The 17,337-nt window shown below is 32.9% G+C and overlaps 1 protein-coding gene across 1 annotated transcript; it reads left to right on the forward strand.

The window, feature by feature from the left end:
• Positions 1-16,159: 16,159 nt before the first annotated feature.
• LOC132753604 (zinc finger protein 670-like) lies at positions 16,160-17,013 on the forward strand. Its single transcript, XM_060744090.1, has 2 exons — positions 16,160-16,311; positions 16,722-17,013. Exons 1-2 carry the CDS (start codon positions 16,160-16,162, stop codon positions 17,011-17,013), a joined length of 444 nt encoding a protein of 147 aa, XP_060600073.1.
• Positions 17,014-17,337: the final 324 nt, after the last annotated feature.

The raw sequence follows: 17,337 nt of genomic DNA on the forward strand, positions 1-17,337 counted from the left end.
TATATACATAATAATAATGATGATAACATATCATTCAAATTCTTAACACATTTTTATGTCAAATCTCATTTAAAGGGACAGATATGCATTAGATTGTATACATGTATGTAAAAATTATGTTCATAAATGAAATGTTCATTTCCTTTCTTTAATTGTTATGTTAGGATGAACTCTAATGTTGTTTTTTTTCTATGAAATTTATTTCTTATCATAAAAATCTGTATGTTATAAACATTAAGTTTGATATGGATTGTTGTTTTTTTAATTCTTTTTAATTGAATGCTTTCTTGCTTTAATGTATGGCAACACCGCCCCCCAAAAGTGAAACTATTGTTTTTGCTAAAAAATGTTTGATTTTGTATAAAAAATATTCCTTTACCAATTCCATTTTTAACACTCGTTTGACCACTTACTTACTTATCACTTACTACTTAGAGAGGCTAATTCAAAAAATCCCTAAAGTTTCCCGAAACAATAAGCTGTTTTCCAAGATTGCCTATTTTGAAAATATCAGGTATCATATTTGTTATAAAATTTAACAGTATTTAGCCAATAAATACCTATCACAATTATAAAATGAAAATCAAACGCTTTTTTGTTCCAAAAGGGATCTACGAGATTCATTGATAACGTTAAAAGAAAAAAAAAGAAGAAAAAAAGACTCTTCTGGGTTTGGACCCACGACCCTCAGTTTGAATGCAGTTGCCAACAATTCTATCCTATTAGAATACTCTTCAAAGCAGAGGTAATGCATTAGGAACACACTATGGTCCATGGTAATAGACTGTATAAAAGGCAGGTAACTTAGATAATTCAAACTGCTAGACCAAATAACTTGAATGTTTGCTTATTTTCTAGTCATTCCCTCATCTCGTTAAAAAATTCATCATTTTGATTTGATTGTAAAAATAACCTAAATTGAAAAGCATTTCAACGCTTTGCAGATAATTATTATTAATATTATTATTGTTATTATTTTTATTATTATTATCATCATTATTTTTATTTATTTATTATTTATTTGTTATTATTATTATTTATTATTATTAAATAAATAAATAGAATTTAATTCATAAGTTTCCAGTAGTGCTGTATAAAATCAAAATTGTCCAATCAAAATCGATGTTACAAACATGCATTCATTATAAAGATATAAGTCATGAATACTTCTGACCAGTATAACGGCTTAAAGCTAAAATAGCAAATAACCGGGTTTTTTTTCTTCAAATTTTATAATTAGAAGAAAAAAAATGAAATTTTAACCATTACTTTGCAGCTTCCATGTTCATAAATTATATAATCTTCATGATCATCCAATGAAAAGTGTCGTGACAAATGTGCAGTGCAAATAGGGTAGCGTTGAGACGCATTAATCTTCAAATTCTGTCATTTTGTCGTGCCTTCATGATAGCTATTACATAAAGTTTTATTTCTCAAATTTTGATATTTCATGCATACTTCAACGGTTTTATGATTTTAATCAGACTTTTTGATGAGAACAACGAATATTTGGATTCTAATGTAGTCAACGGGACTGTGATATAATAGAAACGAAAGTCAAATAGATAAAAATATATAAACTTAGACGGAGAATCTTAGAATAATATTAATGTCGCTAATAGACATTGCTTAGTAACGATTTAAAGAAAATCCACAGTTTGATACAACTGGATCAATAACGTAAATTCAACCAATCAGCTTCGAGTATTTCATTAAATTGTTTGTCACCGCTAAATCCTGTCTGTAACGACGTGATCCGTGCTATCTAAAGGGATATTGTAGTTGGCATATTTTATGCATTATATACATATTGATTGCCTCATTACGGCAGATAGCCCGTCTTCAATCGATAATCAGATATTGCTGACGTTGAGAGAGTCAAATGAAAGAACGAAAAAAATCGACAAAAGACGGGAAAGATTTGTTATGGTAAAATAACAAAATTTTGATGATTTCTTTTTTTCTTTCTTCATTTCTTGGTTTCATCGAGCCATATCTATAGAAATCATCAGTATAATTATAGGATCACCATATGTTGGTTAAACGATAGAACATAAATGAAGCAGTCAAGGATCATGGACTGAATACACTATTTAAATAAATTGCAAGGGGAACTTTTATCACTTAATTTTTGCTAGACCGAATTTTATACGGTTATATAAATTTAATTTGGGAACCTTAAAGTAATGTACGTTAGAAATTTAAATGGCATATAAGCCAGGAGCTAAACAATATGATGTCAGTAGTCCGATTGTGTTAAAACGCCGTAAAATTCAAAAGAATAAATTTACCAGTTTCCTTTGAAACTTATTAAAAATGACAATCCTAATAATAATGATGATTGTGGCGCCGTTATATGTCGCACCACCGCTAAATGTCGCACTTGCCGTTAAATGTCGCACCATTGCCGCTAAATGTCGCAACCGCCGCTATATGTCGCAAAGTCGATGATAATAATAATGTTTGTTTAAACAATATTTATTTCTTGTTTAATATTTTCAAACAAAATTACAATGCAAAAATTGCAACCAGGATTGAGGAGTAAGTTAATAGCTTATATAAAACTCTCTCCTGCAGTGTGAAAACATTATCACAACACATTTTTGTAACAACATATTAATATAAATTCTCTAATTTTAGTTCATCGTACCAGTATTTATTTTTTTACATATATTTACAAGAAGATCATAAATAATTATAATGTAAGACATAAAGATAATGATAATGTTGACAGTCACTGCTTTGTCACACCTTCGCTCCGCTCTACCTTGGCGTATTATCGTGTATTCGCCTTTGCGCCCCGCGGAAGGAATGTGTGACTAAATGGTGACTGTCGGATATTCGTGTTTTTTGTCCGGCACCCCGCGGATCTAAGATATGACGTTTCACAAATAAGCCGCAATATTTTAAGGGACGATTTTTGAATTATGTATTTTGATTGAATAGCAGACCATGATGAGACGGATAGCGTCTGCCGACATTTCTTGGTCTGCACTGGTCGCATGGGCAGAATCAGTTGTCGGCAGCAGGCTCAGGGGTAGACAGTTCTTATCTTTATTCGCTCATACTTCTTTCGTCCGGCCCCGCGTTCATCAGGATCAAAATTAAAAACTTTTTTCTCCATTGTTTATCCTTATAGATTAAAAAGCACAATATCGTTCAATAAAAATAGCATTTCTTTACAAGACAATTAACGATTGATCAAAATGTTGATCTTGATCCTTAAAGTGATCCTAATTTTGATCAGATTGTTCTTGTATTTGTATGGTTATTCCCCAGTAATTTACAGTTTGCTTATTTTTAGCAATTCAATTTTAGCCTAATACGCTAATTTCTAATTTTAAAAAGCAATGAAAATGAAATAAGGATTTTTACATAGTGTATTGCAATGAATTCCAGACAAGACCATTATAAATATTGTCCCGTATTTTACAAACTCCAGTTCGCCAAATTCGTGAACTGATTGAGAAAACATACGTTTTGTCTGTACAAGAGACTGTGTCAATTTATTTCAATGAATAAATAAATATGGTAATTAAAGTTGCAGATTTGATGTTGATCATACAAGAGTCCTCTGTATACAACGAGGGGAAAGATGGGAAAATGATGTAGAGAATTGTGAAAACAGCAGCATTTGCTTATTTCTATTTGAAAATATTAGTATTATTAAGAAGTCAAAACTTTAACATGCATAAAGGAAAATAAATAAATAAATGAATGAATGAATGAATGAATGAAGGTAAATAAATAAATAAATAAAATTAGACTGATATTGAAATTGTAATTTTAGAATTCACGATTTTAACTTCACGAATTCGTGATATTGAAATCGTGAAGTTCTAAACGTTGGATCCATGAAAATCGGGAAGTTGAACCCGTGAATTCGTTAAATTATAAAATGAAAATAATGAATTTATGCAGTTTAAATGTTCCTGCAGATCTTTCTTAAATTATTGCAAAATTTGTTGAAAATCTGTTCATGTCTTTTTAAAGGCACTCCACTGTGGTCTAATAGCACTATGTCATAAAATTAAATCGACTGGTACACCTAAAATTGAAGAGCATGCAAAAGATTATAAGATAATATACTCCTCAGTATTAAACAGTATTAAATTGATAATGGAGATTCATGCGATTTTTGGCAAATTTATGTGAAAAGCTTTGAACGCCTTTTTTTGGACAATAACGATTATTTTTCCTGGGAAACTGAGTGAGCGAAAGACCTGAAATTTTGCACACGAGTTTTTATTCAATTATACAAAACTCTTGAACGAAATATTTTCGGTTCAATCATGTCAAAAAAAAACCTCAGTGAAGTCCCTTCAACTTAGGCTTATAACAAAATATGATAAATTAAACATTGAAACAAATACAAAGTAACTAAGGACTACTGTATACACATTCCGAACTGTTCATTCCTCAGCTAGCAGGTTACGTAATATATATTTACGATCTTAATCTGTAAAGTAATTAATTAGTTGAAGGACAGACGTATTGGCGAGAGACCATAAACTATGGAACGCCACAGCTGCCTCATGTTGTTACATTTCGTTTTATTTTTCCCTAAAAGCGTCTTACTATGTATAATAGAAGTGTTGGCTTGCCAACATTTTATGGTAACCTGTCTTAACGAAGTCTTATTAGGTCAAATAAACATTTTATCTTGTCAAAACGTAGTGCTGACTTGTCTAAACACTGTCTTATTATTACAAATCGTCATGTTATCATGTGCAACATGCCATATGGAAGTCTTGATATGTCAAACATGCACACCATCTTTTCGAATTAAGATTTCATTATGTCTGAACAAAGACTTGTTAAATGTGGTGTTGAATTGTCTTGAAATTGTCTTATCATGTGAAACAGTAGTGTTATCTTGTCGGAAGTTGGTGTCATCTTGTCCAAATGTGATCGTGGTATGTTATGACATTGTTGTATTATGTTATACAGTCGTTTTGTCTTGTCCAAATGTAATATTGCCTTGTCTAAACACCGTCACATTTTGTCAGACTGTCATGTCATTCTGTTCAAATTCGGTGTTATCTTGCTTAAAGAATGTCTTTATGTCAAAATAGTATGCTGTCTTGTCCAACTGTGATGGTAATTTGCCTAGAAATTGTCTTATTATGTGAAACAGTAGTGTTATCTTGTCGGAACTTGGTGTCAACTTGTCAAACTTATGCCTTATTATGTCGGCTAGTAGTGATATCTTTTTCAACCGTTATATTGACCTGGCTGAGTGCTGTCCTGTTTTGTCAAACTGTTTTGTTGCTTTGTATGAGGTGGTGTTATTCTGTCTTATTGTGCCAAAACATCATGCTGTCTTGTCTAAAACTGTTGTTATCCTGTCTAAAAATATACTTATTATGTGAAATACTAATGTTGACTTGCCAATAAATTTTGTTTGTTTGTGTAAACGTTATTTTATTATGTCAAACAGTATTGTTGACTTGTCGGAAGATGGTATTGACATGTCTAAACACTACCTTATTTTCTCAGATCGCCATGCTATTTTATCCAAACTTGATGTTAACCGGCCTAGACACCGTCTTATTATGTGAAATAATGGTGGTATCTTTACAAATTATGGTTATGAACTGTTAAAACGCTTTTTTAATTTGTCAAACTGTCTTGCTTTTATGTCCAAATGCAGATTAAACTGGTCCATATTCGTCTTATTATGTCAAATAGTTATATCATCTTGTCGAAATATGGTGATGACTTTTTGTCAAAGTGTCATTTTATTTTGTCAAGGTTCGGTGTTAATTTTACTAAACATCGTCCTTTTATGGCTAAGTATCTTTTTTTATCCCCCGCCGAAAAGGCGGCGAGGGATATAGAAATAGTCTCCGTCCGTCCGTCCGTCCGACGTTCCGTACTTCCGTCCGTCCGTCCTTCCGTCCGACTTTTTTGTCCGGAGCATATCTCTAAAAGTATTTGAGTTATCAACTTGAAACATCATAGGTGGATAGACCTCATTAAGGAGGAGTACAGTGCACAAGAATGATAACTCTACCCTGCATAATGTTTGAGTTATTGCCCTTTGTTATTTTTCAAAATTGACTTTTGTCCAGAGCATAACTCCAAAAGCCTATGAGATATCAACATGAAACTTCATAGGTGCATATATCTCACTCAGAAGGTGTGCAGTGCACAAGAATGATAACTCTACCTTTCATAATTTTTTAGTTATTGCCCTTTGTTATTTTTCATACTTAATTTTTCACCTGAGTGGAGCATAACTCAAAAAGTGTTTGAGATATCAACATGAAATGTCATAGGTGGATAGATCTTATTGAGGAGGAATGTTGTGCGCAAGAATGATAACTCTTCCCTATACAATTTTTGAGTTATTGCCCTTTGTTCTTTTTCATGCTATTTTGTCCAGAACTTATCTCAAAAAGTATTTGAGGTATCAACATGAAACATCATAGGTGGATGGATCTCATTGAGGAGGAGTGCAGTGCACAAGAATGATAACTCTACCCTGCATTATTTGAGTTATTCCCCTTTGTTATTTTTCAAAATTAATTTTTGTCCAGAGCATAACTCAAAAAGCCTTTGAGATATCAAAAAAATTTCATAGGTGCATAGATCTCACTCAGGAGGTGTGCAGTGCATAAGAATGATAACTGTACCTTTCATAATGTTTGAGTTATTGCCCTTTGTTATTTTTCATACCTAATTTTTCACCCGAGTGGAGCATAACTCAAAAGTGTTTGTGATGTCAACATGAAATGTCATGGGTGGATAGATTTTATTGAGGAGGAATGCTGTGCACAAGAATGATAACTCTTCCCTGTACAATTTTTAAGTTATTGCCCTTTGTTCTTTTTCATACTATTTTGTCCGGAGCTTATCTCAAAAAGTATTTGAGGTATCAACTTGAACTTCATACGTGGATGGATCTCATTGAGGAAGAGTGCAGTGCACAAGAACGATAACTCTACCCTGCATAATTGTTTAGTTATTGCCCTTTTTTTATTTTTCAAAATTAATTTTTGTCCATAGCATAACTCAAAAGGCCTTTAAGATATCATTATGAAACTTCATAGGTGTATAGATCTAACTCAGGAGGTGTGCAGTGCACAAGAATGATAACTCTACCTTTTATAATTTTTGAGTTATTGCCCTTTGTTATTTTTCATACTTAATTTTTCAATTCAATTTTATTCTCAAAAAGTATTTGAGGTATCAACTTGAAACTTCATAGGTGGATAGATTTTACTGAGGAGGGATGTAGCACACAAGAATGATAACCTACCCTGCATTATTTTTCAGTTATTGCCCTTTGTTATTTTCAGCCATCAGTATTCACATAGGTTTCAAATCTGTAATCACTATAGCCATCAGTTTTCATTACCAAAAGACCTCTTAAAATGGAGTTATTCTGCTCTACTACATATACATTCTTCCAATGAGCAAACACATTCGGCGGGGGATGGCCATGTTGACATGGCTCTTGTTCCTTTTCAAACGTGGTGTTTACTTGTTGAAACACAGTATCATTATGTAATACAGTGGCGTTGACTTGCCAGTTTATGACGTTAACATGTCTAAATGCCGTCTCATTATGTCAGATAATCGTGTTATCATGTCCAGATGCGATATTGTCAAAATTTAGTATCACGTGACCAGAGCCCGCGCGGAGCGATAAAAGATAAAGCAAAAAAGATAATGGGACAGTTTAGCAAAATCAGACAGCGCTTTCTCAAGACAGAACTAAATTTGAACAAATGTACACAATTATTACACATAATAAGACTGTTTCTGTGTTTTACAAGAAAACATCAAATTTCGACAATATAACACTTCTGTTTTACATTATAAGAAAGAGTTTAGACAAGTCATTACCACATTTCGACAAGATACCGCAATTTTTTGACTTTATAAGACTGAGTTTTAACCAGTCAAAACTGCTTTTTGACAAAATAGCATACAGTTTATCATAATAAGGCATGATTTAGCCCAGTCAACACCCCATTTCGGCAAGATAATTCGAATATTTGATATAAAAAGACAATTCAGTAGTGTACGTTGGCAAATTAACCACAGTTGTTTGACACTATAAGACAATGTTAAGGCACTTAAACACCGTATTTTGACAAAATAACATGACAGTTTGATAAAAATAAAGCTGTGCTTTTACAAGTCAACACCAAATTTCGACAAGAGAACACTACTGTTTCAAATGATCAGACAGTCTTTTGAAAAAACAGCTCCACAATTTAACAAGTCAACATCACATTTTAAAGAGATAAGACTACTGTTACGTATAATAAGGCAATGTTTAGACACGTCAACAAAATACAATGGCATTACAACGCTTATATTTGACATAATAAGACGCTTTCTGGGCAAGATAAAAAGAAATGTAATAACATGAGGCTGCTATGGCGTTCCATACTAAACCAAGAGTTAGCGAGAATCATTCAATGCGTCAAAATTATCTTTCTTCATGATATAAACAGAGAAATAATGTTTACAAAGGCTTACAGTTTTAACAAAGCATATGTATAGGGATCCTTTTGATTGAAAAGAGCACCAGTGGCTACACTTTACGTAGTTGTTGACGTTTAGACATCCTCCAGAGTATCTTTTCGTCACTTTTCACCAAATAGTACTCCAGAACTAGATGTCGAGCTGGATAGAGAGCCTCAATTATCTGATGAAAGGTAAAATGTATTATTCATTGTATAAACAAACACATGGTGACGAGATACCAAAGGAAAAAAAATTCTGTTCGTTTTGCGTGAAATAAATGTCTTTATGTTCGACCGCGGTTTACCATCTCTCTGTCCGTCTGTCCATTTGAAGCCTATCTCTCTATTTTACTACCTTGTTAATTTTACGTTTGATTACTTGACTGTGTATCTGTCATGTTGAATGTTGTTTTTTATGCAAAAATGATAAGACATATTGTGGTTTTAAATTCTGATACATTTTTTTGCCTTGTAAGAAGATATGTCTATTTGTGTTTTGCATGTTGGCATTCATGTATATTCTTTGAGACTTACTGCACTCATGGGCCTAAACAAGCTGATAACCTTTTTGGGATGAATGAGTCAAGTTAATATTACATGTATTAGGACTATTTTTATATTAATATTTGTAGTAAAATATGATAAAAAAGATCAACAAGGAAAGGCGTCGTTCAATGAACGCAACCCCCACACGACCCAGCAACAAGAACCAGTGGCAAGGAGCCCAGGCGGACAACCTTGTAAATGCTGTGTTTAAATCAGCCAAAAGTTAAAACCTTGTCTTGGATCATTACAAAACCGCCTGACCACGCGATGAATCGCCTCCTTTTACTTTGCATCGGTTTCAATCGTCAATAACAGATTCCGTAGTCAACTTGTCATTCTCCTTTATATCATCACTTTAATAACGGAAACAAATTTTGATCCCAAGTGAGTGACACAGATACATGCGCAATTTTCGAAGTGATTATAATTAAATCATTCTAAATTAATTTTAGTGAGCTCTATTCGACGATGCGCATGCTTTTCGTCGTATAGCGTACCCAAATTTATGGTGTGCAATAAATCGGATATAGGTTATCTTTACCATAGTGAAACAGAGCGGCATGTCACTGCGTTTCTACTGGGCTTTTTGAATGCGTTTGTATAACAGACCTGCCACGGCGACTATTGCACTCGAATGGCGAGTCTACGACGTTGATAGCCATTTTAAGGATAAAAATATACGAAACAGTGTGAATGAGTGACGTAATGTGGTACAACAGCAAGTCGTTCTTCCTGTCATCATGCCGGTGCAGCATGGTGCAAATTTTACCTCATTCCTCGATGAAGACGATAGATGGCAGAGTGGCTTAGAAGGCGTTTGGTTTCGGCCACGGCTTGACGGGCATGGTTGCAGTGTTGACTAAAATACTGAAAATATCTGTGCGTTCAAATAGTTTTATAGTTAGCTTTAATAAACGTTTTACCGTACAGCCGCGGTCGTAACCTTTCGACCCATTGTATTTGTAAGTATAGACTTAGATGTAGTTGTCGAAATCGTAACATAAGTGTTAGTCACGATATGCCCTCAGATATTATTATTGTTGATTATGACATGTTTTATATTTTAAGCTAAATATGCTAAGTTAAAAATATTCTCAGCATTTTTCAAAATTGCGAAAAAAATTTCTCAAATATATCGGTGCTAATTCTGAATTCTTGTTGATCACATTTTATATCAGTAACGTGTTTCATACTGGCCGTGTTTTTACCGTTCTGGTCAAGTTTTGAAATCCATTGGAGATGTTCAAATTTAATCAAGCGAACAAACTGGTAAGATGCTTGCTTTTTGTGTCGCCTTAAACAGGCGACATATACGGGTTACTTCTGTCGGCGTCGGTGCCGTTGGCGGCGTCCACTAAGGCTTGTCCGGAGCATAACTCAGTCAATATAAGTCGGATTTACTCCAAACTTGGTATGCATGCTATTTCTAATAACCTGAAGTGCAGTGCACAAGAATCGTTATTCCGCATTTTTTAATTTTTGAGGTATTGCCTTTTGTTAATTTTCATACTATAATTTTGTCTGGGCCGTTTCTCCTAAACTATAAAAACTATGGACTTGGAACTTCATAGGATGAAAGGTATCATTAAGAAAAAGAACCAGTACTCTGCACATCTTATTTTTTGTATTATTATCCTTTGTTTATTTTTATACTTATGTCCGGGCCATTTCTCTGAACGAATAAAAGCTATTGGCGTGAAACTTCATAAGATGGTATATCTCATTAAGAAAAAGTACAGGGCACAAGAACCGGTGTCTGTACTTCTTAATTTTTTGAGTTATTGCCCTTTGTTAATTTTGTTAATTTATTTTTGTTCTGGCCATTTCTCCTAAACTATAAAAGCTATAACTTTGATACTTCATAGGATGATAGATCTTATTGTAAAGAAAAACTGGAACTTTGCACTATTTATATTTTTTGAGTTATTGCCCTTTGTTAATTTTCATATTTCATTTTTGTCCGGGCCATTTCTCCTAAACTTTAAAAGCTTTGGACATAAATACTTCATAGGATGATATATCTCATTGTGATGAAGTGCAATGCACAAAAACCGGTACTCGATGATTTTTGAGTTATTGCCCTTTGTTTATTTCCTTACTTTATTTTTATCCCGGACATTTCACCTCAACTATAAAAGCTATGGGTTCGATTCTTCATAGGATGATAGATCTCATTGAGAAGAAGTGCAGTGCACAAAAACCGGTAGTCTGTACTGTATGATTTTAGAGATATTGCCCTTTGTTAATTATAATACTTTATTGTTGTCCGGGCCAATTCTCCTACACTTTAAAAGCTATTGACATGAAACTTCAGAGGATGGTAGATCTCAATGAGAAGAAGTGCAGTGCACAAGTACTTGTACTCTGCACTTCTTGATTTTTTAGTTATTGCCCTTTGTTAATTTTCTTATCACTTGATAGGCTTATCCAATGCATAACTTCATCACTATAAGTTTTATTGACTCTAAATTTGGTAAATTGTAAGCTTTTTTCATTGACCTGAAATGCAGTGTTTAAGAATCCACCACAGAGTCCTCCAGTTGATTTGTCAGTGTAAACCTTTTCCATGATATTTTTATTTTTGATAATATATTTATTAATTCTGATGTAACATTGTTACAAACAGTTCAAATACCACTAAAATTCAAGGTGCATGTACATTGTAAGAGCGGTGTTAATAAATAACCTATATTGAAGAAGAAAACGCCTAAATAACATCTATACTGTTCACAAGGCGACACATCCGACTCGAGTTCTAGTTATACCACCCCCAGTCAATTATCTTGATATCAAGAATTCATACGTATTTAGCGAACTTCACAAATGCTTTTTTGTATTTTCTGATCGCAGATCATGAAATACAATGCTGACATACAATCTCTGGCACAGAATTTCACGACAAACCTAACAACAAGTAGTTCTCAAAACAGCTTAAACCTAGCGATGTAAAAGAAAGTAATATTTTTATTTTGTTACAAGTATCCAACAAATTACAACGCATTCAAAGTTAAAAGTAGCGTTGGCTTATAGAATTGTCAATAAATGCAATATCACAAATTACGCGGATGAATATCATTTTAATCAATGAAAATGCTATTCTTAGCGATGTCGATTACCGAATACTTCAGAGCGTATTAGACAAATGAATCTGACTGTCGAGTAGTGGAATATGAACATGTCGGACTGTTTTGGCGAGAAGATTTTCGCTAAATTATTTAGTGTGAACAAAAACCTCGAAATTAATAAGGATTACAAACCCGAAATGGAAATTCCAATTTAGAATTGTTTGATTTTATTCAGACTTTCTTTGTATAACTTCCCCGTGGTGCAGGGGTATCGCGCTCATTTAGGATGTGAGAGGACTGGTGTTCCTAGTCGAGGCAACTGTTTTCTTTTTTTAAAGTGTCTTTTTTAAGGAAGTAGCCACGATATGCAAGGATAAAGTGTGGCTGTCATAAAAATGAATATAAATGATTTTTTTGATGCAACTCTAGTCATGCAAAATTCCGTATGTCTGTTATAGTAAAAAATCTTAACGTAGTCGCTGCATCTCGGTGCCTTGTAAGATGAATTATAGTATATAAAAATAAACTTATACAGGAAAATACATACAGTACAATTTAGATTGCATAGATCAGAAAATACCACAGAGCTTGCAGCCCTTTAATTATGCATAAGTGTATTTCAGTCACGATGCGAACGATGAAATTGACGTTACAAATTAAACGTACAGAATAAAAATTCGATTTCAACATACTTTAAATTACAGATATGCGGGATGTTTTTAGTAAAGCTAATAATAATAAAAGCTTTAAAGCATGTAAAGAATCGCCGTCGATTGACTCGCAATCTACTGTATTAAAGAATTTCTTGAGTTACTTAAAAGGAAAGATTTATTGTATTTCCTTTTGCATTGTTTGCCCCATATTCGTAGATCCAATTTTTCAAGAGTCGGTATCGTGAATAAATGCATGAATAACTGAGTAATTATTCATAGGGAAGCAAATCTCTGGATTTGTATCCGTTTTCGAACAAAGTCCAGCATATTGACTTAATATCTAGGCAAGAGTTTTCAATAATTGTGTAGTATTAATCAGATATGATTTACCAGAATATTCATTTAAAATTATTCAGTTTTTGGTGCATATTTATGATTTTTGAAAGACATGCTACATCCAAACACGTTCTGAAGGATCACTTCGCGTCGGTACAAATTCCGCGCATCTTTGTGTATTCCTCTTATTTAAGATCAACGTTTAAATTCTCCTGCATCTTTGATACGTCGCTTTTCATTGGATAATCGTGACGTTTTTATATACACGGCTGCTGTCAATTTGTGAAGAAATTTCATTTTTTTTTTTTTTTAAAAGATGCATTATAAATTAGTTTTAAATATTTCTGACAGGTTATATGGCCGTATACAAACGGTTGTTTAACCTGTCAAAATCTTTATAACTAATAAATAGAGGATATTCAAGTTTTTTCTATAAATACATGATTTATTTTCATCGAGTGGTATGAAAATAAATATTTCATGAGTGGCGGTAGCCACGAGTGAAATATGATAATTTTCATGCCACAAGATGAAAAAAAATCATGTATTTATAGAAAAAAACTTGAATTTTCTGTTTATTATATACATTTTTCTCTTTTTTTGCGATAAAATTTGAAAGACTTTCCATCAAATTTTGTGTACTGGCAGAATTTAAAAGAAAGTAGTCCGGCGAGACACCAGTGAAAATACGGAAAATATGTTTCACTGCAGTGAAAAATAAATTTTTACAGTGAAAATACGGAAAATGAAAATATGCATTTTATTTCATCAATATTTCTCAATATTTCATTTATAAGTATATAATAAAATTATAATACTGCACGTTTGTAACGTCGCTTTGCATTGGATAATCGTGACGTTTATGTAGTTTTATATACACGGCTGCTGTCAATTGTGAAGAAATCTCTTTTTTTTCCTCCAAAAAATACTTGCTGTATCATTATTTCGTTATAAATATTTCAGATAGATTATATGACCATATATAAATGTTTTTTTTTTGCAATATAACTGTTTATATAGGCCTATATAATCTGTCAATTCTTTATAACTAATATTATAATTTGTAAAACGTATTGATAACAGTTTAAATACTATACAATCACTGCACAATTACTGTTTTTATTGAACTTATTCAGCAGCTGATAGATGCTTAACGACTGTCAAATAAAAAAATCAGCAAAAATTTATAATACTTTGGTTTCTTCACTTTTATCTCCCTTGAACGAGGTAGTTAAAGAGTATATCACATTTTACCTCCCCTGAATGATGTAGTTAAAGTGGAAAAATATTTAATATACACTGAAATCAGGTAATTAAACCAGGATATATTGTTGAAATATTACTATAAAATAACTTGCTCTCAGTTAAAATAGTTTTAAAAGCCAACATGTCCAATTGTGCGCGTCCTAGGCTTAAGTTCTTTCTTTTTTAAAAAGATATTTTTGAACATTGGTACAACGGTTTAAGATCTTTTTATCTTGTCGAAGCGCTTTGTTTTAAAAACGGTAATTGATATAATATCTGCCGAGAAAAAATTGTATGTCAAATATTGTATCACATGACGTCGCTTTTATCACTGCACATTTCTTAAATCTGGGAAAAACGTGAGCTCTCGAAAGTATACATTACCACAAAACAACATAAATATTGCAGACTAGGTTTGATCGAGTCTGTACATGAGGGATAATGAATAAGCGCAGCATTCCTCACGCCCCAGGACCGGCTTGAGCGGCACTCATGTTTGCATCACTGAAAAGTGATGGATCAACTTAAACAAATTGTTTCAGAGTCATCTCTTGCGCTACACAAACATAACGTCCAGGTTAAAATTTCCCCAAATGCATGTGTCCTCTTTTTTACAATTTCAACACAATTCACATATACCAGTGTGGCCATACCACGTGACCGTGACGTCATTTTTGGCATCATTTCCAAGAGAAAAACCGCTCGCTTCAAACAAGAAAATAGCCGTAAGTATTTTATTTCTGCACCAATTTCTATAGGAAATGCACCAGTCTACGGGAAAAAATATTAGCTTTCCGCGGAATATTAGATCTCAATCAGTAGATGAGCCATTTTATCAAACACTTTGCATAACCTTAGAAGTTGTTTGTATACGAGCGGACTGCAGTTGCAAGCAACTTTGTTTTTTTGCATTACCTGATCTATACGATGATTTAAAGACCACATTAACATCAACCGGGAATATCGAAGGCAAAGTCCTGCCTAAATATTTCTATTTTGTTACAATTTATTGCGTAAATTTTACATTTTCTTCAATTTTCAATTCTGGCACCAGTTCCAAGCCAAAATAAACGGACTACAGTTTAAAGCAGTTTTCAGAATTGACTGAAAATACGAAGCAGCGTGCATACTTTCTCTTCCTTTTATAATTTTAACCACCGAAACCAATTTTTATTAACCAAACGATGTTTATTCTCAAAAGCGTATGTGTTTCTCTTTTTAAAATTTTACTTGCCGCGCTTTATCTAACTTTGATGGTCGTTAAATTGGCCTCTGTTCAATGAAATTTATTTGCTCATTCGTAATTACACAGGCATGATTGTGCAAGCTATACCAGTTACTTGTTTCGCACTCATGAATGGAGTCAAATCAAACAAATTTAGGGCTCCCATATACATATATAGAGGATATTGAATGAGTGTAAGTTAAATACTGAATTTATTGCACCAGTTGAATAAAATTATATTATGCGAGCCTTTGGTGAGCATAATATCATTTTATTCAACGAGTTCAATAAATTCAGTAATGAACTTGAATTTAATATTCTATTTATGACACACCCAAAATAAAGACCGTTTAAAGTGAAATAGAGTCATTTTTCACTGGCGCGCCTATATAGTATAACGCTGACATTTAGCGCGTCTTTACACTATGTTTGTATAAACGCTAATGACGTCACGTCAAAATATATGCACGGCCGTGCAATAACATTTTTACGGAGTCGCAAAATATGCATGGGTGTGTGATAAATTTAAATATTTAGGCACAGTTTGAAGTTGTTTAAATCAAATTCTTATCTTATGCAATATATCGTGTTTTCTCCTATTTCAGAATGGCTGACAACACATCTGTATGCTCTCAGTGCGGGAAAGGTTTCAAGTATAAAAGAAATCTGAGAACTCATGAACGTGGACATTCTGGGACGCTACCTTTCACATGCTGTGGAAAGGGATTTGCTTCATCGCTAGAGTTGGAAAGCCACAGGTAATTCTTTCAGTGTTATTTTTGCAAAGAGTTACTTTAACCTTCAACTAAAAACTGCAACAGTGCTTTTGTACGTTAGATTCAAGTTTTTTTTATAACTTTTATGTTGTTAATTAAGATTAATATTATGGAAGTTTCATGTCATGAAGTGGATAAAATCTCATTCCGCCAGAATATCGTGAATATTTACATGAGTACATACTGCTATAAAATGGAATTAACACAATATTTTTTGTTTAGAAACTGCCATAATTAATAGTGTTTCAGAAACTAAACTTGATTGTTTCCCACTTATTATCAGAGTGTGTATATGTAGCACTTCAATTGTAAAGGTAAATACATTATCATGGTCAAATTTTCCGGGTTTTTTTTTTCTCTTCAGTTGTACACATATAAATTTTATTTTATAGATGCTCTGTTCATGGTGAAACCAAAAAGTTCGTCTGCAAGACATGTGGAAGGGATTTTGCCAGGGCCCAGACACTTGCTTTACACGAAGCTAGGGAAGCAAGAAATGAAATGTGTACGTGTGATGTGTGTGGTCACAAGGCAGTAACCAAAGATGACCTTAAGGTTCATCTGGCCACACACAGTGAAGACAGAAGACACGGATGTCATGTGTGCGGAAAGAGATATAAACACAGTAGTTCTGTGTATAAACATGTAAAGAAGACGCATAATACTGATCAAAATAACAATTAGCTCTCGAAACAATGTCAACAGTATTAGGATTGTTTAATTGAATAAATTGTTGACTTGTTAAGTCGTACAGTAAGTTGCTTGGTAATAATGTAACCGTAATTTTCTATAATAATAAGTTAGTTATAATTTCTGCAAATAAATTTGGACAATGAGGGTATCATTTTAATATCTATACTATTCTACTTCACCATTAAATCATTTTCAAAAATGTTATTGTCGATAATCATTTTTATTTTCATTTTTAAGTTTTATTTCAAAAAATTAGACATTGATAATTGAGTGTATGTTTGTCAAATCATTATGCTATTTACTTTTTTGTTCACT

The sequence above is a fragment of the Ruditapes philippinarum genome, unplaced genomic scaffold, assembly GCF_026571515.1.
Source record: "Ruditapes philippinarum isolate M1 unplaced genomic scaffold, ASM2657151v2 ctg1241_1_1_1_1, whole genome shotgun sequence".
NCBI classification, from domain to species: Eukaryota; Metazoa; Mollusca; class Bivalvia; order Venerida; family Veneridae; genus Ruditapes; species Ruditapes philippinarum.